Source organism: Tachypleus tridentatus, chromosome 5, assembly GCF_004210375.1.
Source record: "Tachypleus tridentatus isolate NWPU-2018 chromosome 5, ASM421037v1, whole genome shotgun sequence".
Lineage (NCBI taxonomy): Eukaryota > Metazoa > Arthropoda > Merostomata > Xiphosura > Limulidae > Tachypleus > Tachypleus tridentatus.
This window is the reverse complement of record NC_134829.1, coordinates 11946815-11970244: the sequence shown is the minus strand read 5'-3', so window position 1 is coordinate 11970244 and position 23430 is coordinate 11946815. Positions and strand designations below refer to the sequence as shown.

General features: G+C 31.6%; 1 protein-coding gene across 3 annotated transcripts; it reads right to left on the bottom strand.

Moving 5' to 3' along the window:
- Positions 1 to 304: 304 nt before the first annotated feature.
- Tim17b (Translocase of the inner mitochondrial membrane 17b) lies at positions 305 to 16823 on the bottom strand. Of its 3 annotated transcripts, none has more exons than XM_076501197.1 (7): positions 16714 to 16822; positions 13279 to 13378; positions 7470 to 7533; positions 6453 to 6581; positions 5782 to 5817; positions 2169 to 2243; positions 305 to 718 (listed from the first exon to the last, which is right to left on the bottom strand). In XM_076501197.1, exons 1-7 carry the CDS (start codon positions 16737 to 16739, stop codon positions 648 to 650), a joined length of 501 nt encoding a protein of 166 aa, XP_076357312.1. In that variant the 5' UTR covers positions 16740 to 16822; the 3' UTR covers positions 305 to 647. The 3 variants fall into 3 exon arrangements, with proteins under 3 accessions (XP_076357312.1, XP_076357314.1, XP_076357315.1); XM_076501199.1 differs by lacking the exon at positions 16714 to 16822 and adding an exon at positions 16395 to 16421; XM_076501200.1 differs by lacking the exon at positions 2169 to 2243 and having other exon boundaries at positions 16714 to 16823.
- Between the last annotated feature and the right edge of the window lie 6607 nt (positions 16824 to 23430).

The following is a 23430-nucleotide window of genomic DNA, read 5'->3' as shown; positions in this document are numbered from 1 at the left end:
CAAACATTCAAAAAGTAAAGAAAAATTTTTCATTCTACAAACTAATTCAATAAAATTTTAAAACACAATACTTCTTTTTCAGCTAACTCTTAGCAAAGAAATCTTTTGTTATTAAGCCATATGATTTGTTTATCACCAATGTAAGTGTAATACTTGTTATGGCATGTAGTAGAAAATATACTTCCCACAGAACAAAAAATATCTTCTACATTAAAATCCTCAAAATAATTATAAATTGGACCTAATAGATTTTACTGAATTTCAATTAAGTTTTTATGGGAAGTTTAATTCATATCACACACAATTTCAGAATTTTTCAAATTTATTTATAAAACATTTCCCGCTACAGATTATTTACTCTTGCACAACTCATAAGAAACCACCATTTTATCAAATTCTATTAAACCATCAGACTGAAACAGTTACAAAACAGAAGTGGAATAAAGCAAATACACTATCCGAGCCTAACTTTAGCAAGGATAATACATAGCTGGGAAAATAAGTTTTGAATGAGTTATTTTTTATTTCACACAGTGCAAGTTGAAAGTTGGCTAAAGTGAGACAAAAATGCTATATGAAATTACAAATAGAATAAGATACCTTAATGAGTGAATAATGAAACAATATAATAAAATTTATTAACTAATTCACTGATATTGTTGACTACCAAATGGTCCTGATTGTGAAAGTTGTGAAGGATCCTCCATCTGAGGGTTAACTGAAAAATAAAATTAGAAATTAAGAAATTCTGATCTATTCTTCTATGAGATTAGACAAACTGAAATTTAATTCATCTGTTTGAAAAATATCTAAATTATCTAATTTTCATTTCATAGTTAACTGTATTCTCAGAATTTTGATCACTTCTATCTCATAGGGTTCTGAACATTACAAGCAAGAAAAGTTTTAAAAACTATTCTCAGCACATTATTTATTTGATGAATTTTATGCAAAGTTATCCAAGAGAAATCTTTCCTAGAGGTAATAGACTGATAGGAAAGCAGTTGGTCATTAGCCTACACTGCTAACTATTAAGCTACTTTAATTGAATAGACTGAAAATCACATTATAAGGCCTCCAACAGTTAAAAAAGTGAGTATGTAAGTGATAAGATTTGAACCCAAAACCCAGAAGACTGCAAGTCTAGCACCCTAACTACTAAGCCCTCAGAACATTGATTAAAGACTGAAAAATGTTACACCACATGAATAATTAATTTTCAGATATACTGTTTCTTGAATGTACAAGACTTTCATGAATTATTGGTCATTTGGAGATTCTTTTTCAACTACACTAAGTATCTTAAAATACTCAAGACTAAAATTGTCCTTCTACATTAATCCTGTAAAAATTCCAACAAAAACCATGATCCTTGGTTTTAAACAATATTAAATTGCAAATTAAATTTTCATTCTGATCACATTAGAATTTTATATACACACACACCTTTTCTCTTACACAATCAAATACTACACAAGTTCTGATGCAGACAGGTCTTCAACATATTTTGTCATTGAAAAAACTGCAAATGTAACTATAGAATGATGGAGCAGCCTGCACATTCTACACACAGTTTTCTTTATAGTAAACTGTTGGATGTTTTAATAACTCTTGTTGTGACATTTATGTGATAAGACTAAGGATGTACCTAAAGTACTCAACACTATTACAGAATGAAGACAGATAAAACATCAAAAATAAAATGAATCCAATTATGATAAAAAACAGATATAACAAACAAAACACATGTCTAAAACATCTCACTGTAACTTGTTAGAATACAAATATGTAACAAGATAACCATGTCTAAAGCATTCTGTTGTAACTCTCACAATAATGTCATAACAAAATATACTTCCATCCATACAAGTTCATTTGCTTGTTTCTTCTGTGTAAAGTTACACAAGAGCAATACTCACTAGCCATCCCTAGTTAGTGAAAGAATGGAGGAAAGGCAGATAGGTATCCCTACCCACAAGCAAATCTTGGGTTACTACTTTATCAATAAATAATGGAATTGACCATTGCACTATATTACTAAAACAATCATTCTTTATCAATAATGTTAATTGTTAAAATTTGTAAAGCTGATCAAGTATATACATCATACAAAAACAAGGTTTATAGATCTTAATATGATGACAGATACATTTTATAGCAATACTCACTAGGTTTAAACTGCTCAGCAGAATATCTGGTAAACAGAATTCCAACACCTTCAATCAAAGCCAATAAAACACCACCTACATATACAGAAAACAGACCACCTTCCAAACAAATTACAAACACAAACATAAATATTTCAAAGTTCATATACAAAACTTTTACTACAAGTTTTATCAAGATTTCCAATGCATGTACTTGAATACATAAAATGAAATCATGAATGTATAAGTGTATAAAATACAATTACACAAGTTTACAATTTTAGAGACCTAAATTTATTCAACACGAGATTATTTTAAAGCCAAAAATTTAGGAAAAGCAATGAAAATATTTTTGACCACATTTGAATTATAAAGTAGCACACAAATACTAGATAAGTATTTAGACATATGTGTACAACACAAGTATACTACTGGAAAAGGCAGTTTCAACTTTTTTTTAATGATTTGCTATAAAATGTTGCTCTACACCAATATTCTCTTAGAGGTTACAGTTTTCCAGCAGCTGTTGAAATTTTCTGATAAAGAATCGCACTTCCTATTCAATAGAATTATTTACAATCAACCAACTGTGCTGCAATGGACTCAACACTAACATCTCTTTCCAACCTATTTTCATGTTTCATAAAGAACAATTGTTGAATGATTGTGCTGACAGCTTTAGACAGATATATTAATAACAAGTACGTGGAAGACACTTTTTATCCTCAATGACCTGAACACATTAACCACTGTCCAGAATATTTCAACAGTCAACATCATAGTATCAACTGTACTGCTGAACATCAAAAGGATCATATGTTTGCATTTCTGGACACATTCAAAAGATACATAAAAATGAAGGTAAATTTAAATGTGTAATCATATATAAAAAAAATCTTACAGGTTTATACATTGACTTTACCACTTTCAATCCATTGTTTGAAAAATAAAAATTAGTTAAGGTCTTAGTTCATCATACATACAAAGTCACTAACACAAATATTTACATTACACTATGTAACACAAATTCTGTTCCTGGATGGTATGTGTTATTTCTTAATTGCTTATGTTGTAAAAGTACAGAAAATAGCCATTACTCCCTTCAAACTTTGCTTTTGTGACCAGGATAATGAAATTTAGAAATTAACCTATTTTCTATGTAAAAACAGGCAAATTTGCCCATTTACATAAGGTTTGAATAAAACAACATATGATTCAAGATTTACATGCATTTATACTAATGTTATACAAAAATGAACAAAAATGTTTAGATTTCCAACTGTAATGTAAGTCACTTTCATGTATCAGCCACCAAATATAGTCTACCATCATATTTTTGTTGTACACTCAAGTCACAAAAGTAAAGTATGAAGAGAAAAATAGGTCTTTTCCATTTACTTTAAGCATAAGCAATTGGGAAATAATACTTTCTGCCCAGGAACAAGGAAGTAAAAATTTTGTTACATAATGTAATGGGCTAGATAATATGTGATGTTCGTAAATAAGCATCTATGCACAAGTTTTTCAATAAAACCTACCCACAAATAAATCTACAAATGATTTTTTTTAATCAGAATGTTGATTTAAGTACAGAATATCTTTGTTCTATCATATAATGTTTTCTACAAATTTAAATATTCTAGATGGTATTGTAGACATATTAGACCTACAATGAGATGGATGAAAATGCATGCAAGAGAACATGTAAATTTAAGCACAAACAAGTTTAGTATTAAAGGTCACATTATCCAATATAGTAGGTAATAAACAAATCAATATTCAAGATTATAGCAAAATGAATTGATGAGAAAAATTCATATTAAAGATATACTAGTAATTCATATATTAAGACCTGAACTGAATAAACCTAATTCATCAATTGATTTACTGATGAAAATTTAATTGCGTCTTCTTTTTGAATTAATAAAACAATTATTAGTTTATTAAATGGATTTAGGACTAATGTAAATATTGTCAGCTTGTCAAATTTTAAGATACCATTGAATTTATGATGAAAACTATTGTTAACTGAGGAAAAAATGTAGCTAATTAAACTTATTACTTGATTGGTCTTTAGTATTAATCCAAGTAATAACTTTCTTTGATCAAAAGTTAACTCTTTCAACCCAAGTATCCTTTACTATACATGGCAGAAAGATTTAATGTCTTACTTTTAAAATGTTAAACTTTTTGTTTACATTATATCAATTAGTACAACATAAAATCTTAGGTAACAATCTATATTTTCATAAAATATAGCTCTTTAGTTCATAATTCTACAAGTAAATATTTAAAATAACCTAAATTTTCCCTATAATGACATGACATTTTCTTTAAGCATCTTCTTGGCTTTTTCTACCACCCCTCGAAAGAGTAAGAAATTAAATGTAAATTACTCATCACAGCATATTTATTACTCAAACAAATGATAATTTTTATAGCCTTTACTTCTGTTTGGTTACAAAGCTATCAATAGAAAATAAAACCTTTCCCGCCACATCCTCTCAGGATATATTCATAGTTCTCTCTTATGTTTAATTACACATTGACTATAACAAATAAAAAATAAATATTTTCATCTATCAAAAGATACAACACTGAACATACAAGTCACTTTCACTCAGAGTAACACAACACTGTTCTGAACATACAAGTCACTTTCACTCAGAGTACAATCAATGTTCCACTGAGACTCTTAATGACTACCTTGGATAAATTTGTAATGACTCTTGCTGCATAGTTAGAAAGACAGAAGAACTGTGAGAGATAGAGGAAATTGTCTACTCTTTGCATGTTATTAGTCTCTGTTCTTTGTTGCATTATTTAATTAAAGTTATGCATTACTGCCATTAGTATAAAAAAGTAAGCTTATACATCCTCAAAAATTGACTGAAAGAAAAAAGATTAAGTTAACTACTTTATTTCTTGTTTTTTTTCATGTTTATTCTTTACTCATTATCATAAACTTATCTAAAATGTATAAATAGGGATCTTTTTTAGTTAGGTAAAATAAATAAAAAATGTTTCATCATGCAAGTACTAGAGCAACACCTTGGTAATATAATTCAACAACTTAATTATAAATAGATGCATACTGTAATGAGCTTAAAGTTATTTATAATAAACAAATAGTTTCATGTCACAATATGAAGTCATTCTAGAATGAATAAAGGGTAATTTAGATATATTTTGATTTCTTTTTTGGTGGTTATGAAGTTGGTTAAACTGACTGATCCAGTTTTGAGTCAGGATAAAGAAGAAAAAAATTCACTGAAAAAAAAGTTTGAAACGTATTTAGAAGGTTTTAGGTATTACACAAAAGAAATCAGATTTTTCAGATGAGAAAAAGTACTCTTAATCTTATATTAAAATTACTTTGCACACATACTATTCAAAACACTCAATACATTAAGGGACAAATCTATTTTAGTTTATTAAAAATACTTCACTAAAAATACATTTTTTTCAATGTGAAAGACTTATGTTAACTGAAAGACTGCCAAGTTTTGTGAATGTATACACATCATAATAAAACTTAAGTATTAAATCTCTAAAGACTTTAAACAAGTACAAAGTGGTCATGTGATCTGTAAAGTGACTGAACCTGTGTTGAAAGAATTAAAAAAAAACCTACCAATGACAGCTGATCCAACCATTGCCCCAGCTCCATCTGGAAAAAAAAAGGAAAACTACCTTTTCAAAATAAAAGTAATACACACAGCATTACTGAAGAAATCTGTGTATAATAAAAAACATCTTCAGCATGAATCATAGATACAATGGTGAAATATTTTATTACAAATAAAACGACAGGACACATTCATGAAAAACTCGTTGAAAACTGTGCAAAGAATAAAACCTATACCATCAATGCTAATTTAACAGCATCTTCCTTTTGTATTCATAATTTACATTACTATGGAAGTAAAATGTATATTATTTCCGTATATTTTACTTAAAATTGATTTTACACTTTAGGCCTAACTTTTGTAATAAGATAACAATGAACTAAACACCAACAACATAAACATTGACCTATTGCCCACACTTATTTTTAAAAACACATTGGTACTTTAGTCATTAAGAAGCAAATATCATAAAAACTTAGTAAATGAAGAAGATATAATCAATGTTTTAGTACCATTACAGACAAAATAAATAGAAGATTTGAAGTTCTGATCAAATTACATGTTATAACCATATAGTTGTATAATAATTCAATATCAATGTATTTTAGAAACCTTGGTTTACTTTTTTAAATTTATAACATGTACAAGACTAGATGGTTACTACAAAGAAACAAACTTCGAACAGCAAGGATAGCTCCTGTCAGTGCCCCACTGGTTATAGAATTCCATGGGTCTTCTTTCTTCCTTATATGAACCAATGAACAATCAATAGTAGAGAACAGACCACCCCAAACAGCAAAGTTTCCTATGCATTAAAATACATTAAGTCTGATGTTTCTAAGTTATTATGTAGCAAAAACACCTTGATATTTGATATCAAATGCAAACAAGATATAATTAAACTTCCACATTAACAGAGATTAATCTGAATACACATTAGATGTTTTTAAAATACATTTAGAACTTCCCAGTATATAACACTTGAATATCTGTAGCATTAACATGAAATGTATTAATGCAATTTATCATATAAGGCATAAATATGATGGTATAAAATGATTTGTGTTAAAAATATAAGAGCTTCAATTCTACTGCACTTAAACCAGACATATGGAGTAAGAAGGTATAGTATTTATGCAAAATATATATTACAGGGAAGTAAGCATACCATGATACTATCTAATCTATAATTCCCAACAGTGCTCAAAATTTCACCTTTGTTCTCTAAACACACAACCTTGATATTTTTAAAGTACTAAAAAGTCCAAAAACTGAAAAAGGTACAAAACTTTTCAGTTGAATGCAGAACCAATAGTTATTGATTTAATTACATCAATATATCTGCAAAACTTCTTCAATACATGTATTACCAGTATTTGATGTAATTTGATTAGATCAATAAAGTTTCAAAATCTTCTAGTTACATATTTTATCAATATTTAGTGTGATCTGATTAGATTAATACAGCTGTAAGACCTATTTGTATATGTTTTATAAATCTTCAGTGAGGTTGCTTGATTTTATTATACACCATCTTTAATCTTCATTCACTGACAAAAATCTACCTACTACACTTCATATATTTTCCTGTAGCTTTAAATTTATCAATACCTATTAACACATTTCAAACATTTAGAAACAGATTAAATTTAAAAACAAATCTAAATTTAGGGAACTCTAACATAAAACTTACCACCAATAATGGGGGCTCTCTCCTTTACAGCTGCAAGACTGCCTAGTACTCTTCTGTTGATACCCTAGAAACAGATCAGCATTATTTCACACTTTAGTTAGGACATGGAACATACATATGAATCTTCTGTTAGCTCCTATAAACAGATCAACATTCCTCGAAAACTCACATCTCCTGCAGACCTTTAGAAACTTGCATATCATAAATCATAAATAGACAGGTGAAACAACTAGGCTATTTTAATAACATTAAAGCAATATAATTTTAACATTTTACGTAAATTTTAATATAAATCAGTAAATGTAGTTCATCCTCCAGTTCTAATATTAAACTTGTGATCCACACTATAGCAAAAATGCCTAAACTTGTACATATTATAATTAGGTTATTTTTCAGTTACTCATTTTGTTAACTAGCTCATATGTCAATCTGCAGAAACTCATTTAGAGCCAACTGATTCAATCAATCACTTGTTTACATCAGTCTTGCATCACTGATTAATCAAAATTATAATTAAATGTCACAAAGTAGTTGGTTGGTTGATTTAGTGTTTTATGGCACAAAGCAGCTAGGCTATCTGCACCAAAGGCCAAAATGAAGAATGGCAGACAGTCTGGTCTGAAAAAGCATGGCCATTCAAGGAAGGAAAACACAACCCCAGGTGGGATGCTTTGGTAATGAACAAAGTTTTGAAGCATTTAGTAAAGACAGTTACAAATGGCAGAGGTGCAAAGAAGGTTCATGAGACTCTATGTATAAGCTCTGAACTGGTGAAGTGCAGAAAGCCCCAGTGCAGAGTTGAAGTCCTTGATGATGAATAGGGTCCAGCATCTTTAAGGCTGAGGGTCTGGTAGAGCCACAACAAGTGATCCATAGTTAAGTTTCAATCGAATAAGAGCACGATATAGCTATAGCATAGAATGTCGATCCGCTTCTCAAGTGGTGAAAGAGAGGACACGGAGAACGTTTAGTGCTCTTGTACATTTGACCCGTAGCTGCTTGACGTGTGGTATAAAGGTTAGCTTACGGTCAAAGATAAGCCCCAAGAATTTAGTCTCATGGACCACAGGCAGCACAACTTCACCAATACAGAGTTCAGGATCAGGTTGAATATCCCGTTGACAACAAAAGAGCATGCAAATGGTTTTAGAGAGAGAGGGTAAAACTGTTTGCAGTGATACACTTCAGTGAACAATTGAGGGCAGTCTGTAAATGCCACTCAAGGAACCTCATGTTCGACAACTGACAGGAAATGTCAGAGGGGATGATGTCTATTAAAGTCCCCCAGGATGAAAAAGGGAGACGACAACAGTTCAAGGTCTAATTGATCATATGTCTCTTCAGGTGACAGGCAGGTAAAGACAACAAACAGTGATGGTATGACCCAAGGAAACATGGATGGCTACAGCCTCCAAGGGTGTGTAAGTGGCAAAGACAGGGTGGGCACATGCTGATCAACCAACAGTGCCAACCCTCCATCACACAGCCTGTCATTTCCGTATATAAAAAAAAACTGCTGAAAGGTGACTGTATTGGCAGGTTCCAGAAATGTTTCCTGCAAAGAAAGACAAACAGGATGGTAGAAAGAAATCAGTGTTTTGATGTCATCCAGATTAGAATGTAAACCTTGACAGTTCCATTGTATCAGAGTGGCTATTTTTATTTACATGTAGGCAAATTGGGTGGAGAACCCTTCTGTTTACAACCACATCTTTTTTCCTTACTTTCCTTATATGAGGGAGGTCTATCTACCTCCATGGATCTTGCCCTGAGTCGAATGAGTAAGTGTTTGCTGTTGGAAGGGAATTCTAGAGATTGAGGACATGAGCAAATTATTGTTTGCATCTTGGGGTGAGAGAGAAAGATGGATCCAAGAAAATGGCTGTACCTGGAACCAAAGGATGTGGATCTTGAAATTTGGTGAAATGTATATAAGGGACATAGAGGTGTTGAAGTTGATTCATCAACTTTTTTAACCATGGAGGTCAAAAAGACTTTTCATTTGTTTTGAAAACAATTCTCTTGGAGGCACAGAAAGATCTGTCTGCACTCCCAAAGTAGCTGTAGAACAAAGTGCAGCAGCATACATCCGAGATGAGGTGGTGGACAGCAATTTTCGAGCCTCAGGATAGGTAATGTTATGAATCGTTTTCAAATGCTGCACCTTTTTTTCTTCCAACCATTTAGGGCAAGAACAAAAGTAGGACGATTGAGAACCGTTGCACTTGATGCAATGAAGGTCCGTTTCACACTCATAGACATCATGGTCCTTGCCACTGCAACAAGCACACATCAAGGAACCACGACATCACACCTTCAAATGACCGAACCACTGACACTGGAAACATCAGAGAGGGTTTGGAATGTATGGTCATACTCTGCAGTTAAGATAACCTGCCTTGTTGGTGGCAGACAGACGTGGGGATGTAAATGTCAGAATGAAGACATTGGTCAGCATCATAATTCCATCAGTGCAAGTGGAGATACGCCTCACTGCAGAAACTCTGAGTGGAGAAACCAGCGAGAATCTCTGACTCTGGGATGTTCTTCAAATCCCTCTCAAAAATAACTCCTCATGATGAATTCAAAGTAGCATGATGTGTAGCCTCAATAGGTATATCCCAGATTGCCTTTGAATGCAACAGGAGTTCACTGTGTTTAGATGTGAATGATACCACCGATATGTCACCAGATCGAACCTTTTTTCACTGACTTTGGAGAGCCAGCAAATCCTTCTAGTCCCTTCTGAATGAAAAAGTGAGACAATTGCCCTAAAGGTTTGTCTGAAAGTGAGTGCAATATAAGAAAATGAGGTACAATAGGTAGTACGGATGGTGAGGATTGCTGCTAAGAATTTTCAAGACATGGTCGTTTACCTATAAACTGTTTTTTCACTATTTTAAGATTTTTAATTGCAGTACCCATAATAAAAAAAGGGAATTTTTGGTGCCCACTGACCCCACCCACCATGGAGCCCTATGAGGGGATGCACTACAATGTCAAACAAGGACACAGCAGCAACACCAGGGTTTCATGAGCATTATACCAGCATAAGATATAATGTCCACAACACCTGTTAAGAACATCCAACACTGGTACTTGGTTGACCCTACCCTGAGTAAACCAGTCGACTGACCCAAGGCGGGCCACCCCAATGCTGACCGTCTACAGGAATTCAAAGCCAAAGTGGTGTGTTAGGGTTGGACCCCTCAACCACCAGGATCCTCTCCTCCCCTTCAGCAAACATGTGGGTGGATGTTTAGATCCCAGAGGAGGTAAACTGAAAGAACAGAACCTTCCATGGGAGATCCCCTCACCACATACAGGAATCCACACCAAAGGGGCCACAAAGTAATTAACTGATCAAAACTAGTGCTTCTGATTATTCCAACACCTGAATAACTGAAATTAAAATTTAACTGACTGTCACAAACAAAATCAATGAATCAAAAGTAGGGTTTCTAACTAGCACTATTTTTATATTATTCCAACTATCCAGCAACTGAACTATTTCCATTATGATTTTTTTTTTTATTAATTCACATTTGGCTAGCTTTTTTAGTTAAGTGTCACGACTTTAAAATAATCAACTACTCAAAATTAGAGGTTGCTATTACTACCACTTTCATTTATTCCAACCATCCAAGTAATCAAAATATTGGCTTTATGTTTGTTATTAAGAACAAAATAACATAATTAGTTAACTGTGCTCTATCTACTACAGTCATTGAAGCCCAATTTTTAGCAATGTAGAGTTTTTTTACTTCAATTTTGTTCACCTTTGGGTCAACACAGCCTCATGATACATAGAACTTACATTTTAGAATGCTGCCACTAAATTTGCTAACCCTGTTTTTCCTTTTTATTTTTTGTTATAAGAAAGCTACAAAAGTTATCATCCACTACATTCATTTTAGACTGTTTACTAGAGGAAAGGCAACTAGTTGGCACAACCAAAAACAACTCTTGGATACTTTAGTATTAAGTAAAGTGCACAAGTATATATTGTTCATCACATTGTATTATTGTTTATTATTTTCCTTTTAAGAATATTTAAAAATTGTTTTACATTACATTATATTTTAATTTATAATTTGTGTAACTTCACTGTTTTCTGTTATATAAACTATAAATTTAAGTTTCTTATTGTGTATGCAATAGATTTGTAACACTTAACCACTTACTTTCCTGAATTTGTGTTCTGATGTAAGCTATCAGAAGGAGTAGAAACCAAAAAAAAAATCACAACTAGAGTGTATTTAATGATTTAAAGATATTTTGACAATCCATAATGCTAGTTCATTAGGAGGGCTGCATTGTTCAGTTGAGATGCCTTTTATGACTTTACATATTTGTTGAAATTTGGTTCTTTCTTCAAAATTAGTGTTTTTACTAGAAACACCAATTTGTTTTTAACAAAATGACTAAACATTTACTACTATTTTCACCAAATCAAACTGTATCAGCTTAGTTTAGTGAATTTGATATACAACAGCAAATGTTTCTGATGACTCAAATCCCTACTTATGGAATATTATTTTTATGCTCGCCCTATTTATATGTACATAAATATATTAGCTTACTAGTTATAATTCTAAACATTTTAAATAAAAACATTACTGTTATCGGTGATGATAAACCATTTTTACTGTTGATCAGTTTATGTGATTTACACGTGTTGAAGTACTGCACAAATGAAACAAAAATCAAAGCAAAATGTTGGTCATTAGCAACTTTCAAAGCAGAAAAATACTCAGCTTTGAAAAACATTTGTGACAAAAGTTTTTGCCAAACTGTTTTTAACAAAATATGTCAATAGCAACTATTAGATGTATCATTTGACAAGAAGAATAATTTAAAAATTACTTTCATAAAAGCCAAACTAATTGGAAGTAGGAAGATTAATATGTTAGAATAATGTGGAAGTTCCATATCTTTTGAAGGTGGTGTAATTTTTAAAAATTTGTACAAATATATATATATATATATATATATATACACACACCCTATAGCTCTCATACTGAAAATAATACACAAAACATTCATTTCTTTTTGTTTCTGCAATTTTATTTGTTAATGACCTGATTGATTTACCAATTAAAACTTCCATTAACTGCCCAGCTTTAGCCTTATTATTCCAAAAGATTAACACAGTTTGCAAACTTTACTAAATATACCCTATCAACAAAATCAGTGCTTTGAGGTTTTGCCTTTTTGTTTTTTACATTTTAGCAAGGGCCCAGTAAGACAAATTCATTATTAACATCACTTAATTTTATAAGTCATCTCGCCTTGAGTTTTCTCAGCTAACCAACTTAAAAACCATGTTATCTGACAGATAACTGGTGTCCTGAAAAGAGACCCTTACTCAAAACAGCATTGCAGTCCACACTTAACGTTGACTCCGATCATCGAAGAAAAATGTTGATATAATCCATCATGATGGGTCAAAAACCTGCTTTTATGAGTAGTTAATAATGCCATTTTAGACACTATACAATCTATTGTGGACAAGCTATACCTCTGTGCTGCTTTATGCACACATTTTGTATGGGGTTCAACAATACAGTGTATACAGCTCAGTTACATTACCACACATTGTATTTCAGTGTAGCCAGGAAATTACAACAAAAAATGAATGCCAAGAGCAAAAATGGCTATATTTGAAATTACATCCATGCAACCTACCAAATCACTTTACTCCTATTTTCAGTATATCACTATATACTTATTACTTGAAACTTTAAAATGTTTGCACTTTGTAGTCATAAATTGAAATTAATGTATACAAAAAAATAAAAGTACTTACAATAGGAGCATTTCTAAACCCTTTTATGCTCTGAAAAACAGCACCACCTATGGCTCCCATTGTGAAAGCTCCACCACAGTCATCAACAATTCTCCATGGACTAAAACAAAAATTTTTTTACCACTTTCTTTTAAATATAACATCGTCAAAACAATTAACTATCTCAATATGTTTTTCTGTAACATCAGCCAACAGATTTCTCACTTTCAAATTCATAATTCTAGATTAAGGAGAAAACAGAACTACCTTTCAACTTTTCTTTATTTAATGCTTTTTTAAATTATTCTCATAATGTAAAATCTACGAGAGAATGGAACATTAGAACAAGAAATTTAGGAAAATACTTAGTGTGAAACCATGCTTGAACGTATTTTATTAAAGTAGTACTTACGTAATACAATGTAATAGATTCAAATCCAACCATAAGCATTTCTATCAGTAAAGATTTGTCTTTTAAGCATCCTTGTTTTGCCCAGCAGTTTAGAATAGTATGAAATGAATCATACACATTTACACATCTATAAACCAGCCTCTAATAGTGAAGCTTTAAGTATTATTTTTGATAGTGTATGTAGCATAAAGTCCTATTACATTCAGGTTTGCACATAAAATATGTGCAAAAGTCGTTTCTTAATCCACACTGTTTGAATAGTTGTTTTTTTGTATGGTGTATAGTTAATGTAACAGTTCTGTAATGCTGATTACGAAAAGTAATATATACAGTATACAAATCACACTTGATACTAGGTTTCAACTTAGATGCTAGGCATAAAAATTCATTATCATTACCTAATAATGCTTCTCACATATTTGCACTTGAATATGTAATGATAAACCTAACTTTCCTACAAAAACTGAATTTCTAATTTTAAAAAAAGATTAGTTCCATAAATATTTCTAAATAAAATAACCTTATTAGTGCTTTAATCAGTGTACATATAATATTACAACTCCTGTTGGTATTTCTATCAGTGTGCATAGAATATTACACATCTTGTGAAGCTTTAAATTTTCTCCAAATTTCATTGTTTCATGACTTAAACTATGTAATAACATAATTAAATTAGTTCCCACAACAATTTCAAATACATCTTTTTAATTAAGAGTTTGTTAGAAGGTACTTAAGAGTTCAGGTCTGGTAACCACCATTTTACCTCTAAGGTTGATAGTAATGGTCAACGTTTTATGATAATATTAACTACACATAAGCTTAATTCAATATTTTGTAATAATTTTTGTTGTAAAACTACATATAAAACTAATTATATTCTTAAAATTTTATAAATTTTCTGCAGAGTTTAACATTGTGAACATATGTCAAACCAAATGTCATAAAAATGTTTCATTCTCATATCAGTTCTATTCTGCATGTTATTAAATGGACAATACTAGAGTAAACTAAGCAAATCAGTTACACTTGTTTGGGTGCTCATAATACTCGTAAGATCCACAGATATGATAAAACTAAGAACATTAACTGACTGTAATACTTGATTAATAAACAGTTAATAACAAACAATCAAAATGTAATCAACATTTTCTGTAACTGCAAAAGCTAAGTCTGTTTTTCAGTATGGAAAAAAATTTAAAAAGTGCATATTCTCTTTAGACCAAGTAAAACAATGTTAAACACATGGAATTTTGGAAAAAAGGTAGGAATTTTCTTTCTAATGATTTTTTTGAAAAATAAAATTAAGCTCTTTTTTTCATTGACTGTCATTTGTTTTCAAAGGGTCCATGTAAAACAAATTTTGTTTCATCAAAGCAATACAGACTTTATGACAAAGAGAAAAAGACAAAATGAATCAACTGTGTTCACCAATTTTTTTTTTTATTATTATTATTATTATTATTATTATTCAGAAGTCTTCTTTTTATCTTCATTTGGATGATCAAAAAATAATTCAAAAAGAAAAAGAAGAAATGCAGGAGGCAGCTGCAAAAAGCAGGGATATTTAACATGTATTTTTTAACCTTGTCTTATTCTTGGAATGTATCAGTTAAAGAAATTCTGCCATAATTAACGTAAAACAAAGTTCTCTAAACTAAAAGCAGAAAATAAGCAAAACTGTATAATCTTGAATTTTTATTTTCAGAAATATTCAAAACAAATTTCAAAAATAATTTTAAAAGCTATAGTTTAACAGTAACATTATGTTATTATGCACTTGAAAAAGGACCATGACTGTATGTTTCAAATGAGGTTATTATGCTTATTTAAAGTTAGAACTTAGACAAGTCTACAAATCTGATAGCATATCTATGAATGTTCAACACTAAAACTTTTCAATGAAAGAATAAAAAAGTCTCTATTGTGTTCTGCAAGCATATATATACCTTCTTTGCAATTTCAAATGTTATTATGAGACTTAACATTGATAAATACTAAAATTTTAGAATTAAAGGAAATTTTTATGTGTTTTAAAAGCAGTGTCTGACAAGTTTTGAACATTTCACAAAATACATAACATACTAAAACTATATGAAGTTTCTTTATACAAAAACTAGAAATTATTTAATGTATTTTTAAGCATATCATAAGTTGGTTCTAATTTTCACGTAATGTAGCCAAGTATTTTCAATATAAGAATGATAAAGTATAGGAATACAAGTGAAATTTCCTCAGTCTCAAAAAGGTCAATATGAATATTAGCTTATATTTTAACATTGCATCCTGTGAATATAGAACGAGTTTTTCTGTCCAGTTGAGTTTAATTTCAGAACAAGTATCTGTGGTATTGCAACCACTGTTATATTTATTGTACTATGGGTATTGTCACCAGTAACACAAAACAGCTTATTCAGTAATACTAAAATGCAGCGTTATATTTATTGCAACTTAAGTAATATCACAAAAACGAGAGTTTATTCAGTAAACAAGCAACTTATTTTAACTTGAATCTTGTGATAAGTAAACAAAAACGTGTTAAAATTATGGCATTGATGAAATACTACATTAACTTTTGGTGTTACTACTTTATAACAGCTCAAACCATAACACCAAAATTAAAAAGCTCGTTATGTCGACTAGATAAACGTGCATTCTAAAATCTAATTTCGATTAGAATTTCTATCTAATGAACATGACGAGAAAAGAACCGATAAAAACTGCTTACAACAATCTTCTTTACAGAAAAAGGTTCCTATATTACATAATATATATCTCGGGCATTTACTGATTTAAAAACCTGAAATAAATCTTACAGCTTTGCAGTTACGAAACGTTTTAAGATAGTTAAGAAGTTAAGAACAAGACTTACAGAGACTGGTTCCAGATATAAAATATATTTTGTGATTCGACAATCAAAAACCTGATCAGTTAAAAATACAATGAACAACATAACAAAGAAATGCATTAATATTAACACATCATATATAATTAATAATACGTTAAAAAATACGCAACATATATACAATTTTAACTCTGAATCTCACCAGGGTTCACGTGCATACTCCTCCATTTTCACGAAGAGAGTGTAAGATCAATTTCACGTTGCATCATTTATTGATACTCTCAGTACCGATGTTTTTTCTGGAATCATATGATGGTATCATGCAAGTAAATTAAATAATTAAAAATATATATATAATCTATATTGAGAAGACAGAGGAAAAAAGGAAATATGAAGGAAAATTAATGAACTAAGCCAGGTAATAAATTTGTCTGTTTCATTAAATTAGTCACAAAGCACAAAACTTATGAAATACTTTACCTTAACGTTTCATCTATTTGTATTAATGATACAATTTAATCCTTTCAACCTGGTTGAGAAATACGAGTTGCGTCAGCGCTTCCAAAACAAATATTAAAAAAGATCATGTTGTAGCCAAAGAAGTACTATCTAAAGTGAAAAAGCTATGAGACATTGATTCCAGGTGGATTGGAAGAAATGGAAAGAAGTGGTCACAGTCATCTTTTATATATAAAAGGGGGGGGGGGGTTTCAAGTCCACTGAAAGCCATAGTGTTGTATAAGACCTAGATAAACCCCGAAAGAAGAAGGCTTTTTGATAAAAGCTGAAATAAGAATGCTGAGACGGATGTTCAGAGTGTCGCCAAAAAATACGAGAACGGATAATGAAACTTAGGAATTGCAGGAGTTTTTAAAATAAAAAAAAAAGAGAAAAGTAGCGATGCTAAGATAACCACCTCTTGGTTGCGTAAAGAGAAAGGAAGAACAAGCAGTGAAGAGAGAATTAGACCTATCAATAGCCGAAGGAGGACAGATGAAAGGCGAATTATGCGTTAGAATAATGGAATTTAAAAGACATGAACGAGAAAGAAATTTAAGAAGACCTAATGATAAAAAGACATCATTGGACGAGGGAAACCTGTGAAGGGCGGTGATCAATGCTAAAGGGAAGATACTAAGGAGAAAAAGATATTTGTTTGTTTGTTTTTGAATTTCGCACAAAGCTACTCGAGGGTTATCTGTGCTACCCGTCCCTAATTTAGCAGTGTAAGACTAGAGGGAAGGCAGCTAGTCATCACCACCCACCGCCAACTCTTGGGCTACTCTTTTACCAACGAATAGTGGGATTGACCGTAACATTATAACGCCCCCATGGCTGAGAGGGCAAGCATGAATGGTGCGATGGGGATGCGAACCCGCGACCCTCAGATTACGAGTCGCACGCCTTAACACGCTTGGCCATGCCGGGCCAAGAAGAGATGAAAGTTAAATCTGTATGCTACAAGAAGGATTCTTCACACCGTGAATCAGCAGCAATCTGGGTTTAATTTAAACAGTCACCATGTGAATGGAAATTAGTTGAAATAACTCATCAAAGTAGTGTAATGAAATACACAATATTTGATTTAAAAACTGAGTAGATGACACACGTCAACATCGTGGTAAAACTTTAATACAACATAACCTTTAAGATACAAGTTGACTGTTGGTGCATCGAAGCTGTCGCATTCACTTAAAAACAACGCTTCAAATTGACCGTTTATCATTAAAATATTTATCAAACATTTCTCAAATCTACATTTAGAGGCAATTTACTCCAAAGTTAACCATTCTTTAATATCAGATAAACTGTCTAAGCTGAAGATGACTCCTATCATGCCAAAACTTCCAACTGTGTCCAATTTTTCTTACAATCTCTTACGAAAAAAGGTGATACATTGATGCTTGTTTGTTTGTTTTGTTTTTGAATTTCGCACAAAGCTACTCGAGGGTTATCTGTGATAGCAGTGTAAGACTAGAGGGAAGGCAACTAGTCCTCACCACCCACCGCCAACTCTTGGGCTACTCTTTTACCAACGAATAGTAGGATTAATCGTAACATTATAACTGCCTCACGGCTGAAAGGGCGAGCATATTTGGTGCGACGGGGATGCGAACCCGCGACCATCAGATTACGAGTCGCACGCCTTAACACGCTTGGCCATGCCGGGCCGCATTAATGCAATGAATTCTCTTAATAATAATTTCAATCAGATTCCCTCTAACTCTTCTTTTTTGAAGCGAAAATAATTTGAGAAATCGTAACTTGTCCTAGTATGATCCTAGAAGTCTTCTTACAGCCATATTCAACACTTGGATGACCTTTGGCAAGGATCCCTAAAATGTAAGTTCAATGATACTGAATACAATGTGAACTACAAAACGTATATACTTTATTGAAATACAAACACGATGTGTGTGTGTGTGTGTGTGTGTATTTAGTTTATAGAATGATATACTTTCACTTTTATTGGGCTATATTTTAAATATTTTAATTTAGATATTTGCTCTAAAGTGCCAACTTTTCAAAGTGGGCTATATCTGCTCTGCCCACTACAGGTTTAAAACCTAGTTTCTACCGTTGTAAGTTTGAAGATATACCATTATGAGGGGGTAAGAGAGATTAGAATCAGAAAAGTTATTCATTATTAGAAGTGATTTTTATTGCAACTTTTCTGCTATTAAGTTACTCAGTGAGTAAATTGCTTTGTTCATCAACCATGTTTGCAAAGTAAGTTTGAAAGTAATTCAGAAATATATACAATTATAATTGCAGTTTATCAGAAATAAATTTTAGCAGCATATATAGTAGTGTAAATATATGGGTGTATTAGCTAAGGATTCTTTCTTAGCTGTGGCACTTACTTCGTGTGGTGAGTCTGATGCGTTGTTGTTGTTTTTTTTCACTTTCTTCTGGAAGCAGCATCCATAGTCACAGTCGCTAATTTCTTGTTTTTTACTAGCTTTGTGTTTGTAAATAGCTCCAGCTGCTTCATGTCAAGATTTCTACTGTTGTTTGATGGTGATAAATTTGCACTCCTTTACAATATGTCCCATTTTATAATAAAAATAGCATCTATTTTCCATTCTGTCTATTACCCTCTTGTTCCCTTTGTTAGACTATTGCTTCTGGTCAGCCATCACTGTTTTCCTTTTAACTTGATATTTTTGGATTTGTCAGTTATACTTCCTCCATCATCTTCTATATATTGTTCTGCGAGCTTGAGCATCCCGTCCACATCGTTTTATGTTCTCATTTAATGAGCACGTGATCATGAACTGTTCCTGTATTAGTAGAGCTGCCAGTCCATCAAAACTATTTTCATACTTGGCCATGTCTGTTCATCTGGTGAAGAATTGCCATAGACCTGCCACAAACTGAAGTACAGTTTCTCCTGTGTTAGGTTTGATTTCTCTAAACTTCCAGTAAAAACCTTCCTGCACAAGTTTATATTGTTTCAATAATGCCACTTTTAATTTGTCATAGTCCATGGCATCTTCTGATATCATGCCTGCATATACTTGTAGGTCTTTTCCTGTGAGAAATGGGCTGATATAATCTGCCCACTTGTCTTTTTCTCATCTCTGACTTTGAGGAACCTTTCATCCAGGAAAGCATTTATGTCATCTTTCTGTTCGTCAAGTGTGAGCAGTTTGTGTTGACTGGCCCTGACTCCATTGTCATTCTTTTTCCTTTGGTTGAATGAGCTTTGCAATCTCAGTTTGTACTTTTATCTTCTCTATTTATAGACTATCTCTCTTTTTCTTCTTTCTTATACTGTGCTCTTATTTTTTCTCTCTCTATTTCCAGTCTTCTCTTTCTCTCATATTTGTTATTCTCCTTTTCTCTTTCAGGATTTTTTCACTCTTCTCTGTTTTTTCTCCTCTCTCTTCTATTGCCACTTTTTTTCTCTCTAATTCTCGTTGTTGTTTAAAAACTCTCGTAGTTCACTGTCTTTTAATCAAAGATGCTTTCCTCTTTCTATTCATTTATGAATATGTAACATGGTTATATAGCATGAATGTAATCACCACACTATTTGCACAACTACTATAGTTGTGTGTATATAAGCTTATTTATTTAAATGATCGTTCACGTTTTCTGCCATTCACAACTGTATAATATTGCCAATGGCTCACTAAATTTCAAAAACTAATTTTTAGTAGTATATATAGTAATATAAATGCATGTGTGTAGGTTAAGGATTCCTCTTCAGTAGGTGTCTGTGACTTGTTAGTGATAAATTGGAAAATAAACAAAGAGTACACACTTGACTTGTTTTTAAAATAATTTTTAGATATTTGGGACAAGTTAATTCTATGTACAAAACGTCTTTACAGTATGGAGATCATAGTTCTTTCTTAAACACTAATAGTGTGTCCTAAAGAACTTTCACTTACTTGCCATTATAACTTCTTTAAACTCTGAAGATCAGGTTTGTATCTTAAACACTATACACTTCTCTTCTTTTTGTAAAAAATCCATTTAGATCAATTCAGTTGGTTTAGAATTAAGTTAACAAACAGAAATATTTTTCTTTAATTTTGTTACAATAGTATCTGTAATAAACTTGAAATAAAAATGCATCCCAAAACAGCCGTTTTGGGTATTAACACTTTTATCTTCAGGTTAACCAGTCGTTCTGAGATTCTTTTTATATGGTAAACAGTTATATGTATGCCTGTTGAAGGTGAAGTCAATTAGCTTAGAACACACTTTATGAGAACACATTTTTCTCTTTATGTTTTTCAAACTGTTAATCTTACTGTATCATATGAATTGTCAGGCCATTCACTTTCACGATGTTTAACTTTATATTTTCTAACTTTTATCTGCCTGAAGTTCCCTTTCATGTGATTTCACTTTTACTCCATTTCTGCTCATCTGGTTGCAGAAATTTATATATCTATTACTTAGGTTTTGTAGAAATTTTCATAGCCTTGACATCAATAAAATACAAACACAAAATGAATGAATTAATAATACTAGCTACACCAAACAGTCTTTTATACCTGAAATAGTTCTCATTAAACTATTGTTTATGAACTTAGGCTTACAGTTTTGTCAAAGTACCATGCTGCAAACATTATCATCATAACATGGAGTCTATTTTCCATTCTTTGTAATCAGTAATTCAAAATTACACTCTCAACAACAAAACATGTACAACCTTTGGTTAACATGAAATGTCATATTTACCTATTCACAAATAGGTCATGCCATCACATTTAAACATCAACTGAACAACCACTGAAGGATACTTTTGTCAAATTTTTCAATTACTCTCTGCTAAAACAATCTCCAGAAGTTAAGTATTAAATGACTACATTAGTTAAGGGAATTCTATGTTAATTCTGTAATAACCAATGTAAAATGTGTCCCTAGAACTCATGAAACTTCTGACTCACATGGCTCACTGGAAATCCACTTGAACATTATTTTCTTAGGCATATTGCCTCCTATTGCCACTTCTGTGACAATGACCAGTATGTTTATCCTTTGACCCAAATTCATTCTTGTCATTACCATCTTGCTGTTGTATAAAAAGAAAAGAATGGAATTGAATTGTGAAACTGGAGTTTTTACATGCCAACTCAGGTTTGGAAACATCAAGCATTAATTTTGACCATCAGACTATCATTTTCATTGTCTCTTCCTAGGGACCTCCATCCAGTTAAAAGTTAGAAATAGTTTTATGCAATTTACTGATGTTCATCATGCAGATGTTATTTCCTGCCTCCCTCCCAGGTACATTTACAGTCTACATTTTAATGTATCTTATGCTGGACCTAACACTAGCAAAAATAGTAAAAATATCTAGAAAATCTGTGTACTTTAAAAACATTTTAATTTGCACGACTGTAAATATTTTATCACAATAAGATTAATTACTGGCTACACAAAGTTTATCTTTGTTATGATATTTAAATACAATGTGTGGACTCCATATCCTACTCATACTTTTAATTATTCATAAACATTTCAATTTGACCTAATTGAAATATCAAGAACTACCTTAACAGAAAGTAACAGATAAAACTGTGCTTTCTCTCAAATATAGCATGAGTTTCTCCATTACTCTTATCATTTTACATTCTGGTATTTATTAAATATCAAAATGGAAAACTCTCTGAAAAATATTAATAAAAATAATATGCTCACCCCATCTTCTAATAACACCTTATAGGTCAGTAATCACTGTTAATCTCATGTCAGAAAGTCTTAGCATCCTTATAAAATACTCTGTTTCCTGTCATATTTGGCTTAATGATTATGTTCATTATGTAATTGGCCTGGTAGTGTTATACAAAATTCATAGATGATTTCATGTAATATTCCTACGAGTACTTGAAACCATACATGTATTTATTTATACACACACATACACATCATCACATACGCTAACAGCTTTCAGGACATTGCCATTGGCTACTGCTCAAAGTACTTCATAACCATCTTGGATTACTTTATGAAGTTACTGAATAGTAGCTGTGATCTAATAAAGCACTTCCACTTGTGAATCCTAACACTTGCTCAGTTTCCTTTTCAGGCATCACAAAATAAATAACCACTAACAGAACTCAGCAACAATAAGACTTTTTACTTGATATACATAAGTCAGGATTAGTATTAGTGCTGTTACTATACTATATATCAACACATACTCAGATGATACACAGCTCCCTCACTGAACGTGGAGAGGTTATATGCTATTCAGGTGTATTGGAAAGATCTAATGACTATTATATTATATTCCCTGTAAAGCTCTTGCCTGTAACCTTCCTAAAGGTTATCAATTTTTGGTAGCATCATAGTATCTGAAAGCTTAACAACTTCAAAATTCAATCCTGATACATGCTACTCCAAAGCTACTGTATAATGACTGTTTATTATATGATTTGCATACAAAAACCTTTTC

What these genes read in the sequence shown, in the direction of transcription:
- Tim17b (XM_076501197.1), bottom strand. Translation starts at nt 16,739, where the DNA reads ATGGAGGAGTATGCACGTGAACCCTG. An exon ending in AGCTATCCTTGCTGTTCGAA is followed by an intron (nt 5,818 to 6,452) that starts GTTTGTTTCTTT and finishes TTTTTTTTCCAG; the next exon opens with ATGGAGCTGGGGCAATGGTT. An exon ending in GGTTGGATCAGCTGTCATTG is followed by an intron (nt 2,244 to 5,781) that starts GTAGGTTTTTTT and finishes CTGTATATGTAG; the next exon opens with GTGGTGTTTTATTGGCTTTG.